Source organism: Zootermopsis nevadensis, unplaced genomic scaffold, assembly GCF_977971745.1.
Source record: "Zootermopsis nevadensis isolate Lab colony 2312 unplaced genomic scaffold, Znev_1.0 Znev_ptg000076l, whole genome shotgun sequence".
In the NCBI taxonomy this organism is placed as follows: Eukaryota; Metazoa; Arthropoda; class Insecta; order Blattodea; family Termopsidae; genus Zootermopsis; species Zootermopsis nevadensis.
The window spans coordinates 1-14,698 of NW_028259207.1; the positions used below are offsets into that span (position 1 = coordinate 1).

Consider the following 14,698-nt stretch of genomic DNA (forward strand, 5'->3'; position numbering starts at 1 on the left):
GTATTCAAAAGTTGGTCCCACGGTATGACAAATGTCTCAATTCCGGTGGCGAATGTGTTGAAAAACAGCTGGACACTTGCTGTATCTGTTGCAATAAACATTTGCATGAAATTGTGTTTTGTTTCTGTAAACGGCCCCAGGGAAACTTACTTTGTGGACCAGCCTCGTATATTCTCAGAAACATCTACAAATTGTGACACAGACTACAAGAACAGATGTTTAAATATGTGTAATATAAACATTTCAGTTGCAAAAACCCCAAAGAGTTGTGTCACAAGTACCTGACTGCAGATTTGAATGTATTAAGCAATAGTTACAGAATACTACTCATGGGAAATAAAGGAATGATGTTAAAGCAATCACAAATATTTCTGAACATCAAATGTTGCCAATACCTCTACAGAGCAACTACACCACTGCAGAAAGTTGAACAGTTACATTCAAAGCTTTTCTCATATTCTACATCTAACATGTAGGCAACATTCTACAAACCCGCGACCAGCGCTGCAAGTGGCTTAGCGTAGAACCGAGCGTGTGAAAACCCCTGGCTGTTAACTTCAATGCCATCTGACGAATGTTACACTGAAACAGGACTAGAGTACAAGATCTGTGGCTTCTTCCCCAGCACTCACTAAACCTTACAATTTACGTGTTCAACATTCTTTGATTAAACCAAGTAGGATGAGATGGTCTCGACATGTGTCGGGCAAGAATAAGATAATAAAAACATAAAAAATGTTAGCTGGAAAACTCAAGTATAGGTGAGAACTAGGCAGGTATAGGGGGAAAAAATATTAAAATCAATATTAAAGAGACGAGGCGTGGCTCAGGACGGGATCGATCTACGTCTGACACTGCCGTAAACATAGAAAAACAAAACTGGAAACTGCTACTGAACTACTCAAGGTAGAACATAACACTGTTGAGGCAGTTCACTTAATTAGCTAAAACGATGTAGCATTTGAGGTTTTCACAGATTTCGTTCTGAAGACGGCTGTCCTCTGGGTTGTTGTGGTCTGGAAGAAGTTTACCGACGTTTCAGAGGCAGCAAAGGATCTATCAAGTATTAGTGAACTTCTACTATACTACACGGCGCAACAACCCAGAAGACAGTCAATCTCTAACTAAAATGATCTCGATGTCTACAGATAAATTATTACCGACACATCTGATCATCAGTATAAATAATGCACTGCATATGTTCATAAATTATATCGCTGATAAAGATCATCATCAGCATAAATATTACTGTAGATGCATAAATTATTTTTCAATTAACTATGCAAAATATGAACTATTTCATCAACTGTCTCAGGTAATAATCCTTAGGGGGGGGGCGTTTATATTATGTTAGGTTTTGTACAATAAAGTAGAAGTTATACTGGAATAATAAAATAAATTAAATAGTATTAAAAATATATTAAAATAGGCCGTCAATCACAATATAAGTAATTAATCAGTAATTCAGTTAAAAAGTTTATAACATAACACCTGATGACGGCTATATATAACCGAAACATGTCGTAAATGTTCCACATGTAAATCGAGTACTCGATAGGGAACGTAAAATGATATTTTAATCTTTTAATTATTCTTATATTGTGATTGACGGCCTATTTTAATATATTTTTAATACTATTTAAATAAATCACAATATGACGCATCTACAATATCTTAAAATAAATTAAATTTGACCAGTAATTCCTGTTCTTGATGCCCCAAAGAACATGTTGAAGCTGGTTGTATTACGAGCATATTAGTAAGGTTTTTTCTGTTTTACATTACAGAGAGAATTTTTTGCTGATGCTCCATCTATGATGACAGAAAAGTAAAATTATTAACACTGAGTAACTGTTAATTCTCACCTGCATTTTCACATCTGGGCAAAGGTCAGGATTCTTCATCGACTTCTTGACCTCACACCGACTTTCGACTAAGTTACGGATTTCTGTCGGAAGGATCCCAGCTTCCGGCCCAGGACTTGGCAGCTCCTGTGACATTATCCAATAAGTATATAAGTCCATTCATGTTCAAATTTGACTTTATATTATAAATAATATACACAATACATATAATGTGCACTGTATAGATGTAAAATTGTTTCAGCCATCTTCAGACTCACAGCCATGAAAACCTCAAATCCTACTGGATTAGTACGTGTTGCTTAAAAACTTTTCTTCCGTTTCAAAGTTTAAAATGTAAAATTCGTAACAAAAACAATATCAATTATCTTGTATACTAAACATTACACTTTCTTTTAGCAGATAGTGTACAAAATGTATTCTTACAAAAATGAAAGATTTCTCTGTTATTTCCAAAATAAAAAGTCTGAATTTTATACAAAATGACTTGGCACTAAGAGAGTTAAATGATTGTGGGTCAGGAGACTGGATATTCATCATGCTGATGATGAAGAAACTGCTGGTAAGGGCTCAAAAGTTAGCAACTTTACTTATTTATTATTTATTATTTTTATTTAGTGTTCTGTCTGACGACAGGTCCATATGAAGAGGATCCTACGATCCTTTTCTCGGACTGGGACCTGTTCATATACGTTCTTGGCAGATGATCCAGAAGTGGTTTGCCATTGCCTTCTTCTGTGTGTGAATGGAGTAATTGTTGGGATGCCACGGAGAAACCGGAGAAGCATAAATACATATATTCATTAACAACTGAATGATGTAATATTTACTTTCAAGTTAATATGACCGAGAGGCTCACTAAACCTAATGCTGTGAAGAATGATTGTGAAAAAAAGAAACATCAACACTTACAACTGTACCTCATTTTCGTTACTGGCTCGGGTCACACCAAGGTTCACTGTGGTAAAACAGATGTTATATTCTTGTATAATACTGGGGTACAGCGAATTTAAATCAATAAGCAGAATGAGCTTGTCTGAGGCTCTAGAACAAGACCTCCCATGTATGCAGGCTTCCTCTTCACAGATCTGCCTTTCTTCTGGTGCCGCCCATTCGATCTATCATCCATGTTCTGAACAGGTTTCTTTCCATATTGCTTGTCAGGTACAATGAAGTTCTTCTCTGTGAATGCACGTAGCAGTAAGGATTCATTCCTTTCTGAGCATCCACCCCCCAACAGGGGAAAAACTGCCTAATCCATTGAGTGGAACAGATACATAACTCTTCCATAACAGAAAACAAATCCTCCAGATGCAAATTGTAAATAAATTTCCACAAACTAATTTTGTGGCTACGACTATTCTCAAGGTGATACTGTAACACACAGAACTGCTACAAAGGGAGAAAGATAAAACTACATTCCTTTAGTCTCATGAATTTTCTACATAAATGATGTTGAACCCACCTGCTACGTTTGTGATCTGCAAAGCAAGAGGCACAGGAGTCGAACAATATAAGCAGTATGCTACATGGTGCACGAGATGATTTGTAGAAGTGACCGAGATGAACCATAATAAAATCGTTTCACTTCATCAGTTGTCACATCGACGTTTTCATCTTCTTTCACATGCAGAACCTAGCGTGAAATATGAACGTTTCACGTTACGAAGATCTCCATGAGAAACGTAAACACTCCGAAAGCCATGAAAATGTCAAGTACTTAGTAAAAATGGAGCACCACAGCACTTTTTAACTGAATTACTGATTTTTACTAATTTTAATGATTTTTAGTTTTCATTCTTTTCATTAAAATTAGTAAAAATCAGTAATTCAGTTAAAAAGTTTATAACATAACACCTGATGACGGCTATATATAGCCGAAACATGTCGTAAATGTTCCACATGTAAATCGAGTACTCGATAAGGAACGTAAAATGATATTTTAATCTTTTAATTATCTTATATTGTGATTGACGGTCTATTTTAATATATTTTTAATACTAATGAAATTCCTTTATAATGTTCAAACAGACAGAACGTATTCTTGTATAGTGTTCATTTTCATGATCCCAAACACACAAAGGATGTAATTGATTTTCCATATGCAATGTTTTCAACTTATAATCTTCAAAATTATCTCAAGGGGAAAAGTGCAAAGCAAGTTTATTACATCACTAATTAAAACAAATATTATTCAAAATAAGCATTGTAAAGTGTGCATTTTATGTTGATTCTATACAGGCCAAAACAAGAGATAACACTTCCATCATCACTACGGAAGCGATCGCTCACCCCATTAAATTTCAACTATTAACAATCAGCACGAGAAAATTGGGATCAAATCTGCCTGGATGATTGGATGCCTAAAAAATACCCACGTATGCGTTATTCCAGTCCCAGTGTTGTGAAAAACTTACAAATATGGATGGATCAATAAGGAGTACTTTTCTTGTGCTAGAGTGTGAAAAGCATTTGTTAAATCTAATTAAACTTTCTCTCTTTCACAGACAATTCAAAAATAAAGCATTTCCTACATTAACCTTGTGAAAACAGTTCTAAATATGTATACTGCTCCCAGATCGTAGCTTCGAGACTTTATCAGATACTTTCACATCACAAACTAGACGCCCACACATCACATTCTTCTCAAAATGAAAATAATGATTAATGTCCCAAATGATGACTTCTTTGCCACAGCACAATCCTCTTATAAATGAGTGACTTAGGTTAGGAATAAACAAAATATAGTACCTTTCCACTCTGTATATTAGCTCTGCGCAGTCTACCAAGTTTGGACCACTGTGGGATCTTGTTAATATTCATGCGATGCACAAGGAGTTCCAACCCATAGTCATACAAATCATGGCCCACAGTCACGTCAGGGTCAAACTTGTGTAGTTTTGCCAGAAAGAACCCCAACAGTGGGCGTTCAGTGTCCACCTTCTCTAACTTCGTTGATGCAGCAGTGAAGTCAAATGGCCGAGCTACGTCCGATGGTCGAGTACCAGAGCATAATATAAATTCGCCTTCACTGTTTACAATCATACGATTCAATTTCTGCAATGATTTCTAATCTTTAAAAGGCAGGGGTGAAAAAACTGTGGCCTCTAGAAAAATTCAAGTGGCCCATTAATTATTATGGTAATTTATTATATCTACAATTAAACACAAAGTCAAGTGAGACTCACTGCATAAGAAGTATAATTTGGAGACCACAAATCAGAGTTCAGAATATAAAGTCCATATTAATTATTAACAGAGTAATTTTTATGTCTCTTGATAATCTATAAATTACAGTCGATCGGGAAGAAAAACTGGTAACTCTTCAACAGTTTCTGAAGTAGAGAATTAGGCCTTCTGGCCTAAGGTCTCATAGAAATAGTTCTATCCAGCCCCCGAGTAAAAATACTTCCTCATATCTGCTTTATTATTATTTTTATTTAGTGTTCTGTCTGACGACAGGTCCATATGAACAGGATCCTTCCATCCTTTTCTCGGACTGGGACCTGTTCATATACGTTCTTGGCAGATGATCCAGAAGTGGTTTGCCATTGCCTTCTTCTGTGTGTGAATGGAGTAATTGTTGGGATGCCACGGAGGAAAACTCCGTGTTGCCTAGACCACGGCCTTGCCCAACACAAGTTATAAATTCGAACCCGAGACCCCAGGATTACAAGGCCAGCGCTCTAACCGCCAGACCACCGTGGCGGTCATATCTGCTATAAATCACAAATTTAAAATAAGTTATCTTTCCTTGGCGGTAAAGTGAACCAGGGAAATGGACAGATCTTATCCTTCATAGCAAAACACATATCAATGACAGGTATGAATTACAAAGTGTAAATCTGATTACTATTGTTTCCAAGTACTTCAACTTTATCAACAGTAACACTAAATAAATATAAAAAATACCTTTCCACATGTTCAATAAAACTGAACTAATAACAGAGATTATACTAACCACAGAAGTGCTGCTGGAATGGAGGATGAGGAGGTGCTCTGTCCACATGGAAGCCATTATGAACCAGGCAACCAATCGTGACCACTCGTAGGATGGAGCACTGTGCACATGTTCATGTTCAATGTCATCACCTCAAGTGGCGGAGGGGAAGGAGAAGGCAACATGTTCTGGTTTCATCACAGTTACCTGAGAAACACAGAGCGACTTATTTAACAGTACTCCACCAACTACTGACAACTACAATTTATAACCAAGAGAAATACTGATGGCAGGGGGAATAGAAAACCCATCACACTACAGCTTCGTAACCAGGTCTTGAACTAAGGTACTTCCTGTTAGCGATATGTGCTCTAATAGTTGTTACTACAACACAATATGATTTGAACCAATGACTCCATATAACAAAGACAGTCCACATACAAAATTATAAACTATTCTGAGGCTTTCATAGCTTGTGAAACTTCATAGAAACAATTAATTTTTTTGCAAAACCCAGAATAAACAAATTCAATGACCTCTCATCTTGTTACTTTATAACTTCCAAGCATCAATAACAATGCCATGATATGCAAGATATGGATAATGTCAGGAACTTCAATTCAATTCAATTCAATTCATTTATTAAAGTGCTTAACAACAGCCAAGCACTAACAATACAAACATTTTACAATACAAAAACAAACAAAAATAAACTAAATATATAAATGTACAGTGTTAATTTATTACAAAATAATAATAATAAGTAAATGAATTAAATATACCTAAGTCATGTAATTCAATTAATAATACTAAATAAAACAAAACAGAATAAACTTATAAAATTAATACCACAAAATAAAATACAGTCAGCACAGGAAATGAATAAACAAAAAAAAACGATGATTATTGTTTAAAAAGCTGACTGACATCCGTAAGCAAAACACGATCTTTGTTAAAGATGTCGATGCTCCTGCAGACTGCATTGGCAGCAGAAGCACATCTGGCAAAGGGACTGGCCTTGAAATTACGTTGTACAGTAAAGGTAGAATAGTCTCTGATAGACCTAGTAGGTATGCAGAGACTAACTGTATCAAAAACAGATGAGCAACTAATTTTTTTGTTTATTCACTTCCTGTGCTGACTGTATTTTATTCTGTGGTATTGTAATGTTTGTATTGTTAGTGCTTGGCTGTTATTGGCCTTTTTGACTGTTGTTAAGCACTTTAATAAATGAATTGAATTGAACGCGACTACTATTAGTACAAGCAGTATTAGAACTGACAGCCAGATTCCTCTCAACCCTAAAATGCACCACACCAATACCTAATGATTTATACAATTGTTGCACAAAATTCAAAGTGAGAGCAATATGAGGATGGCTGTTTTTTGAATTGTAGTGCCATGTAGTGTAGCACAAGTTTATCAACATTTCAGAGGTCACTGCCGTGAGAATGTCAAACCCTACTTTTAAAACAATATTATCATATTTAACTATATTACTTCATAATGAATAAGCTTATAAGAGTTAATTATTCCGATTGCAACACCAACAAATAAAACAGGAGCTGACTCCTACCTATAACCTACCTCGACTTTTCACCAGCTGACAGGATTGGTGACTGCCTGAGCATATTAACATCATGCCAACCTTTCATCCTGCGGTCCAATACAAGTTGCTCCAGAGAACTTGTGTTCGTACCTTCCAAACACATGACTGAATGTCTCACGTTGTAGATCAGATGGCAACATTGGCTGGGTGGCCGATCACAATATGCATTGCTTGATTAAACTAAATTACTAGTTATTTAATGCATATATAACAGAACCACTAAAATATAAATAAGCACATTTGGAGACAGTATGTTTCTCCAAAACACTGGTGACTGCCTACACGTTCACACTGTCACAGCCCAGAAGACCACCATGAATAGACATGTGATTATGAAGTGTTTTGTGACCATTTTTCTCATGTATATGAATTACGATATGCCGCAGACCTCAAGCTTTCCAACATACCACAGCACCACCAACAGCACATGAAAACAGTTTTGAGGTCTCCGCCCCTCTCTCCAATTAAAACCATTCTTGCCCACTGCGAGCATGGCCTACTTGCAGACATACGTCGATATCTGCACACACTGCACATTTAATCCTAAGTCCTGTAATATCATCCTGACAATAAGTACAATTGTATTTTGCATATAAATCTGAAATGCAAGCACAATTATATATCACTTTACCTTATCTGCAAATACATATATTAATTCTAACTTATCCACCATGTTGTGACGTCACAGCCAAAGCCCACTAAACGCGAATGCCTGATCGGTAACACCAGTGGTACAAACCTCTCAAAAATCATTACCGTATGCACACTGGTGAGAAGCCTTTGAATGCAATGTGTGTAATGCAAAGTTCTCACGCAGCGCATCGTACAACACACATAGAAATGAAACAGTACAAATGTGATGTTTGCAACAAGAACTTTTCAAGGAATGATGATTTGAAGAAAAATTATCGCACTCATACACAAGTGAAGATTTACTAATGTGAAGTATGCAATAAACATTTCTCACAGAAAGAAAATCTTGTGATACAGTTTTATCCATACAGGTAAGAAGCCTTACACTTGTGAAGTATATGATAGAAGTTTTTCTCAGGGTGGACATCTCAACGCGCACAAACGCATACACAAACGGGAAGAAACCGTATAATTGTGATAGGTGCAAAAAGTAGTTTCCAGTGCGAGAAAAACTGATAAGGCATTATCGTACCCACACGGGGAGAAACCATAGGGTTGTGTTGTATGCGAATGAAGCTTCACAGAACTTGTCAACCTTAAGAGTCATCTTTCTCACGTGCATACTAGAGAAATACCAAGTAGTGGAGAAGTGAATAATTTAAACTTCAAGGACTTTGTTTATGTTGTAAATATTACCCGTGAGATTTTTGCTACAATGTGGCAAGTCAGTGTTTGGAAAATAGCTTATTTTCTGTGTGTTTATTGATTTTATGTTTTCTGATATTATCTTCGATATGGATTCTTTCCCGAGTCTATTCATATGTAATCCATGTTGAGTAAAGTGGTCTCTATCTAAATTCTTCTCTACTACATATACATAGTCATAGATTTTCAATTTCTTGAGTAGTTTCCTATTAAATATTTATACTTCATTGTTTATACAGGAAGCTGTGTCTAGATCATGTCTCTGGGGTGCACTCAATATTACAATATTTGTATGACCTCTACTTTGTACGAAATTAGAAATACTTGTAAGTCCCTTGGATGATTCATTTTTGCTAATATCGTTAGTACCTCCCCACACCACGATTACATCATTCTTGGTCAGTGTTGCAATTTCTTTCTTTGCCATATTAGTGATAGATTCTAATTTCGAACCTGGTATCACTAGGCCTGAGACATCAAAATGTTCGTTCAGGTTATGAGATACTTCTGCGGCACATCCTCTCGCGTGACTATCTCCAATGATAAGCACTTTATGTTTACTTCTCGTTTTGGTCTTGATTTTCCTGTCATCAGTCCTGTGCATAATTTCCATTCTTTGCTCTAATGATATGTTCTGTAGTTGATTGAGGTTATGCAATAGTTTATATCGGTTTACAATGGTTGGTATTGGCTGAACATTGTTTACCTCTGGCTCTGGTTACTCTTACTGCCATACAAACTAGCTAACACTTTAATGAAGTTCCGTATTTTTTATAGCATAACTATCGGAAGACTGATAACATTATTACTCGTGTTGTCACTTATCAGAGATCACAGAAACTATTTGCGCTGTAAATTATCAGCACAACATCAGGTGAACACAGTATATTGTCACCAAACCTGAGGAGTCATAAATTCATTATTTAATTCCCCTCAATCCTGTAACTCTGAAATATACCTTTGCAAACTCTCCCTCACTGACACCATCTCTATAAAATATTATCCTGTTTGGCAAATAACGTGTGACATCACGGAAGTACAACAGCTGGTCCCTAATAATAGCTTCCAAGTCTTAAATGATCTCAACTTTCGGAGGCTGCAGTCGAATCTGAATGTTGTATTTGAATAATGCTTTTGGATCATGACTGGCACACACCTGCAAAAGGTACAGAAAAGTTGATTAGATTAAAATAAGAGAATTTCTACAGATATCACAGCAAGACCCCCTGATGATCTAACAAAGTATAACATCTACTGCACACTTGCTTCTTGCATCATCAAATTAAAAAGAAAAGTTTGGGTCTGAAATGAAGTTCCATCTCATAACCAAGGTTATGTTTACATCCTGGCTAGTTTGGCCTACCTCGTCAGGAATTATGAATGGAGCAATGGTGCAATGACCATCAAGAACTTGGAGGAAAGCCTATCATAGTGACCTTTTGGTATCAATTTCAATTCCATTTTGGATAACCTATCTTCATTCACTATACTGCAAAACCATTTATCAGTATTTGGTTTTAAATCTTCTTGTAATTTATCAATTTTACACTGACAACATATTCTCCGTATAGTTTACACATACAAAACATCCATAAAGTTGCATGCAGTGCATTATCATCACAATGAGTCTACATGCGCGGCATGGCTGAACGTCAGTTTCATTTCTAATCCACTACACTTGAGTATCAAGTGTGTCACACGAGACAAGACAGCACACATTCTGTGCAACATCAAGGAATATTTATGATCATTTTTAAATAACCTAGCCTTCAAGTTAAAGTTTGCACCATCAAGGAGCTTAACAAAATAATCTCTGATCTTCAAACTTTATTTTTGGATAATATACACAAATAAACATCAACATTAACATAGAAAAATAACATTACTGCAAATTAAGTGGCCAAGTAACCATTTAAATGCCAACACATGGCGTTAAAAGATAAAATGTGTAATGATAAACAGATAAATGCATATTATATTCAAATATTTTAAAATACATTGAAGCAGCATTCGATATATTTCTGTCCTAGTTCTTTAAGAGGTTCACTAACTCTGTTTCCAAGAAGATACTCACATTTCTGCCGAACTAAGAGTTGCATATAAGATTCTTTTTTAAAGGGAAAGGGAATTTTATGTTTGTCCGCTTGCTTACGTTTCTTTCGCAGTGACTTCCCTAACAACTTAAAAATTTTATCCACAAATATGAGCCAGAGTTTTATTCACAGGGAAAACTCTTTATTTTTGATAACCAATCAAAATGTTAATGCCCTTATAAATCTGATGAATTCGATTCAAAAAAAGAATGCAGACTGTATATGCACATACTTACAGCAACAACAGAGGGTATATCTTTTTGATCAGGTGAAGGATGAGTCACATCAGCTCCAACTATCATTACAGGAGATTCAAAGAATGGCGGCCTGAGAACAAAGGAACACTCTATCACTCGTTATCAAAAAAAATACTAGTTTTAATCATAAAGCCAGCTGTAAGCTGCCACTACAGCACACTTAATTTTTGTTACATAAACAAAGGTAATCTCTGTAAGACTTGAGGTTCTCACAGCGGTGAGTATGAAGATTTCCGTCTTCTGGGTTGTTGCGCTGTGTAGTCTGGTCGATGTTAACCAACGTTTCAGAGGTCATACTGCCTCCGTCATCAGAGTATGAAGATTTCCGTCTTCTGGGTTGTTGCGCTGTGTAGTCTGGTTGATGTTAACCAACGTTTCAGAGGTCATACTGCCTCCGTCATCAGATCGCCCTGATGACGGAGGCAGTATGACCTCTGAAACGTTGGTTAACATCGACCAGACTACACAGCGCAATAACCCAGAAGACGGATATCTTCAAAGGTAATCTCAATGCTATTATATGGACACATGTTAACACACATTACTGGGGAGGCTCTGTTACTTCATGCGCTGAGTTTAAAAATACAAGACTCCAAATAAATATTATGTTGCAGATATTTAAATGCTGTTGCCACTTACACAGGTGTTTGTAAAAGGGATGGCAATTCATGGCACACTGTGTGGTAAAGGCAGCACAAAGCACAACCACCTCAAATCAGACTGTTCATCCAGAATAAATAATGAATCAAGGTTACCAAATTGGAAGGCCTATGCTAAAAATCTTGTATTTAAAAACTTCAATGTGCTACCTGTGGAAGGAGACCTGCGTCATGTATTAAGACAATAATGTTCGGCCACACACTTCTAACAGTGAAGATTATTACACTTAATGTGGCACTACATGATTCTCATTTGTTTCCAAAGCTTTCAAGGGTATGACATGTATTTGGATGACGATCTTCACGTATAAGAGCAGCACTTCAGAATGTAATAAGTGGAGGCTATAAACAGGTACTTTCCACTTATATAAAGTACTTGAAGGGAAGTTATGGCACTGAAAGAGGGTACTCGAAGGCAATAAAGTGGCACTGGAAAGCAGTAATGACTAACAAAGTGATGAGAGGTATTGTGCACAAATTAAATGAACAGCCCAGGGTCTGATACACACCTCAGAGACGGCATTGATCAAATAATGAGTGGCAGAAAGAAGACAAAGTACTCAGTGCAAAATTTGTAATACTACCACATATGGACTGTCTTGGGATTGAAACTGGACTTTCATGTTAAAAAGCCTTCTGTTCACGAGGTAGAAATCATTTTAAAATTTAACTAAAATCAACTATTTATGCCCAAAAACATTACTACATCTCTCCAGAGAAGAAATACATGAGCTCATGTCCAAGTTTCCTTAAAAAAGTTTTACTCACATTTGCAGCAGAGCAGGTGGCTCACTTTGTATTTTACGTTAAAAATAGCCTACAGAACACTTCCGAATCATTTTCCAACCCACAATCATCCCACCACTTGACACTACATAATCTATGCAGTTGCAAAAGTATCAAAAAGGGAAAGTTGACTTAAGTATTTAATTGGAAATTGGAAATAAACAGTACAATATCTTTTCGTGTGGTAAATACAGTGTAATTTCAAAACATTACTCAGAATGTAGTTAATGTTCAGTTTCAGATACGAGGGTCGCTCATTAAGTAATGCCCCACATTTTTTTCCTCAGAACATATTTATTCAAGTTGGCTCAAATTTAGTGACAATATAAATCAATGTTTCCTTTACACATACTATTTTTCCACATAGTCCCCATCAACTTGTACGGTTTTACGCCAGCGTGGAACAAGTGCATGCATGCCTTGCCGGTACCAGCTCTTGTCCTGTGCACGTAGCCATGTCCTCACTGCTTGAATCACGCTCTCGTCATCTTCAAACCTTGTTCCGCGGATAGCATCTTTAAGTGGCCCAAAGAGATGGAGTCGGAGGGTGGATGGGGCAGCACCGTCCAACCCAATTTGGTGATTTATTCCCGGGTGCTCAGACTTGTGTGAGGGCGTGCATTGTCATGCAGGAGCAAAATTTCTGCTGGATGATTGTGAGGCCGAACTCGTCAGAAACGCTTCTTGAGGGTTTCCAGGGTCATAATGTACGCGTCTGAATTGATGGTCGCACCTCTTGGCATCACATCCACAAGAATGACCCCATCACTGTCCCAAAAGACAGTCATCATGACTTTTCCGGCGGAGGGAGTTGACTTGAATTTCTTCTTTCTCGGTGATAGAGGATGATGCCACTCCATTGACTGAATTTTTGTCTCCGGCTCAAAGTGGTGTATCCAGGTTTCGTCACCTGTAATGATCCGGGACAGAAAGATCTCTCCCTCAGCATCAAAACGCTCCAACAATTCAGAAGAAATCGTTTTCCTTTGAATCCTGTGGTCTGCTGTGAGACTTCGTGGAACCCATCTTGCGCACACCTTCGAATATGCAAGAGCCCGGATAATTGCAATTACACTTCCATTACTGACTGAAAGCTGTTGGGCCAATTGTCGAGTTGTAATGCGCCGATCCTCACGAATAATGGCATCCGCGCGGTTCAACATGTCTGGAGTGGTGGCTGTGGCAGATCACGGAGCTCGGTTTCTTCACTTCCTGAAGCTTTAACTCTCTTAGCCCAGCGACCAACGGTGCTCCTATCGACTGCACAGCTTCCATACACAGCACACAAACGTTTATGAATGTTCACCACAGTTTCTTTTTCAGCAACAAAGAATTCAATTACAGCTCGTTGCTTGTAACGAGAGTCGTTCACAGACGCCATTTTAACAGTTCACTACAGCTCCGGCTTCGGTTGGAATCATTTGAAACTCCGTACACGAACGCGGGAAACATCAAATCTCAAGCATGTAAAAGTGCACTTTTCTATCTTCATTATTGGCTGAGAAAAAAAATGTGGGGCATTACTTAATGAGCGACCCTCGTATTTACTTCAGTCAGAAAGGAAAATTAACTGGACGTTTATGAGAAAGTACAACAAATAGAACTAAATCTTATGGTTGTAGTTATGGATCCCTTAGGTTAAATATTATGTAAATATGTAATAATATGCTAAAAGTTACTTCATAAATGAGACTTACCTTGACACAGATGAAAGTGTGTGATTCACTCCATTCAGTTTTCAATTGACTTTCAGAAGAATTTTGGAACATGTAGCTTCATTCATACGTTGCATTGTTATTGACTTTATACATTGAGTTAAGACTCCAACATTCAGTTCTGCAATTTGCTTCACCTTGGCTACAACACAGTTGAAAACAAATGTTAATTCATACAACAAAACAAGAAGACCACAAAAATTATAATAAAATAGAGAACACATTTCTTAATTAGAACTTCCTAGGTGAAAGTTATTTACATGGCAAGATTTCTGCAATGTCAGTAAAGTTCTACCAGACTATACAGCACAACATCCTGTACGACAGTAATCTTTATGTTCATATGTCGACAATTCCAAACTTTGAGGTTATATCAGGCAAAATTAAAATATTCAAAATGTGTACCAGCCAAAATTATATACATACACGGAACACTAAA

The 14,698-nt window shown here is 37.0% G+C and overlaps 1 protein-coding gene across 2 annotated transcripts; it reads right to left on the bottom strand.

The window, feature by feature from the left end:
- Nucleotides 1-1,860: 1,860 nt before the first annotated feature.
- Nucleotides 1,861-4,907, bottom strand: LOC147870985 (DNA polymerase alpha catalytic subunit-like). 2 transcript variants are annotated; one of them, XR_015532949.1, is made up of 3 exons: nt 4,614-4,907; nt 3,328-3,498; nt 1,861-1,991 (listed from the first exon to the last, which is right to left on the bottom strand). XR_015532949.1 is itself a non-coding variant. In XM_087341486.1 (2 exons), exons 1-2 carry the CDS (start codon nt 4,905-4,907, stop codon nt 3,388-3,390), a joined length of 405 nt encoding a protein of 134 aa, XP_087197612.1. In that variant the 3' UTR covers nt 1,998-3,387. The 2 variants fall into 2 exon arrangements, 1 of the variants encoding a protein (XP_087197612.1); XM_087341486.1 differs by lacking the exon at nt 1,861-1,991 and having other exon boundaries at nt 1,998-3,498.
- Between the last annotated feature and the right edge of the window lie 9,791 nt (nt 4,908-14,698).

What these genes read in the sequence shown, in the direction of transcription:
- LOC147870985 (XM_087341486.1), bottom strand. Translation starts at nt 4,907, where the DNA reads ATGATTGTAAACAGTGAAGGCGAATTTATATTATGCTCTGGTACTCGA. An exon ending in CTAATATACAGAGTGGAAAG is followed by an intron (nt 3,499 to 4,613) that starts GTACTATATTTT and finishes ATTTCACGCTAG; the next exon opens with GTTCTGCATGTGAAAGAAGA.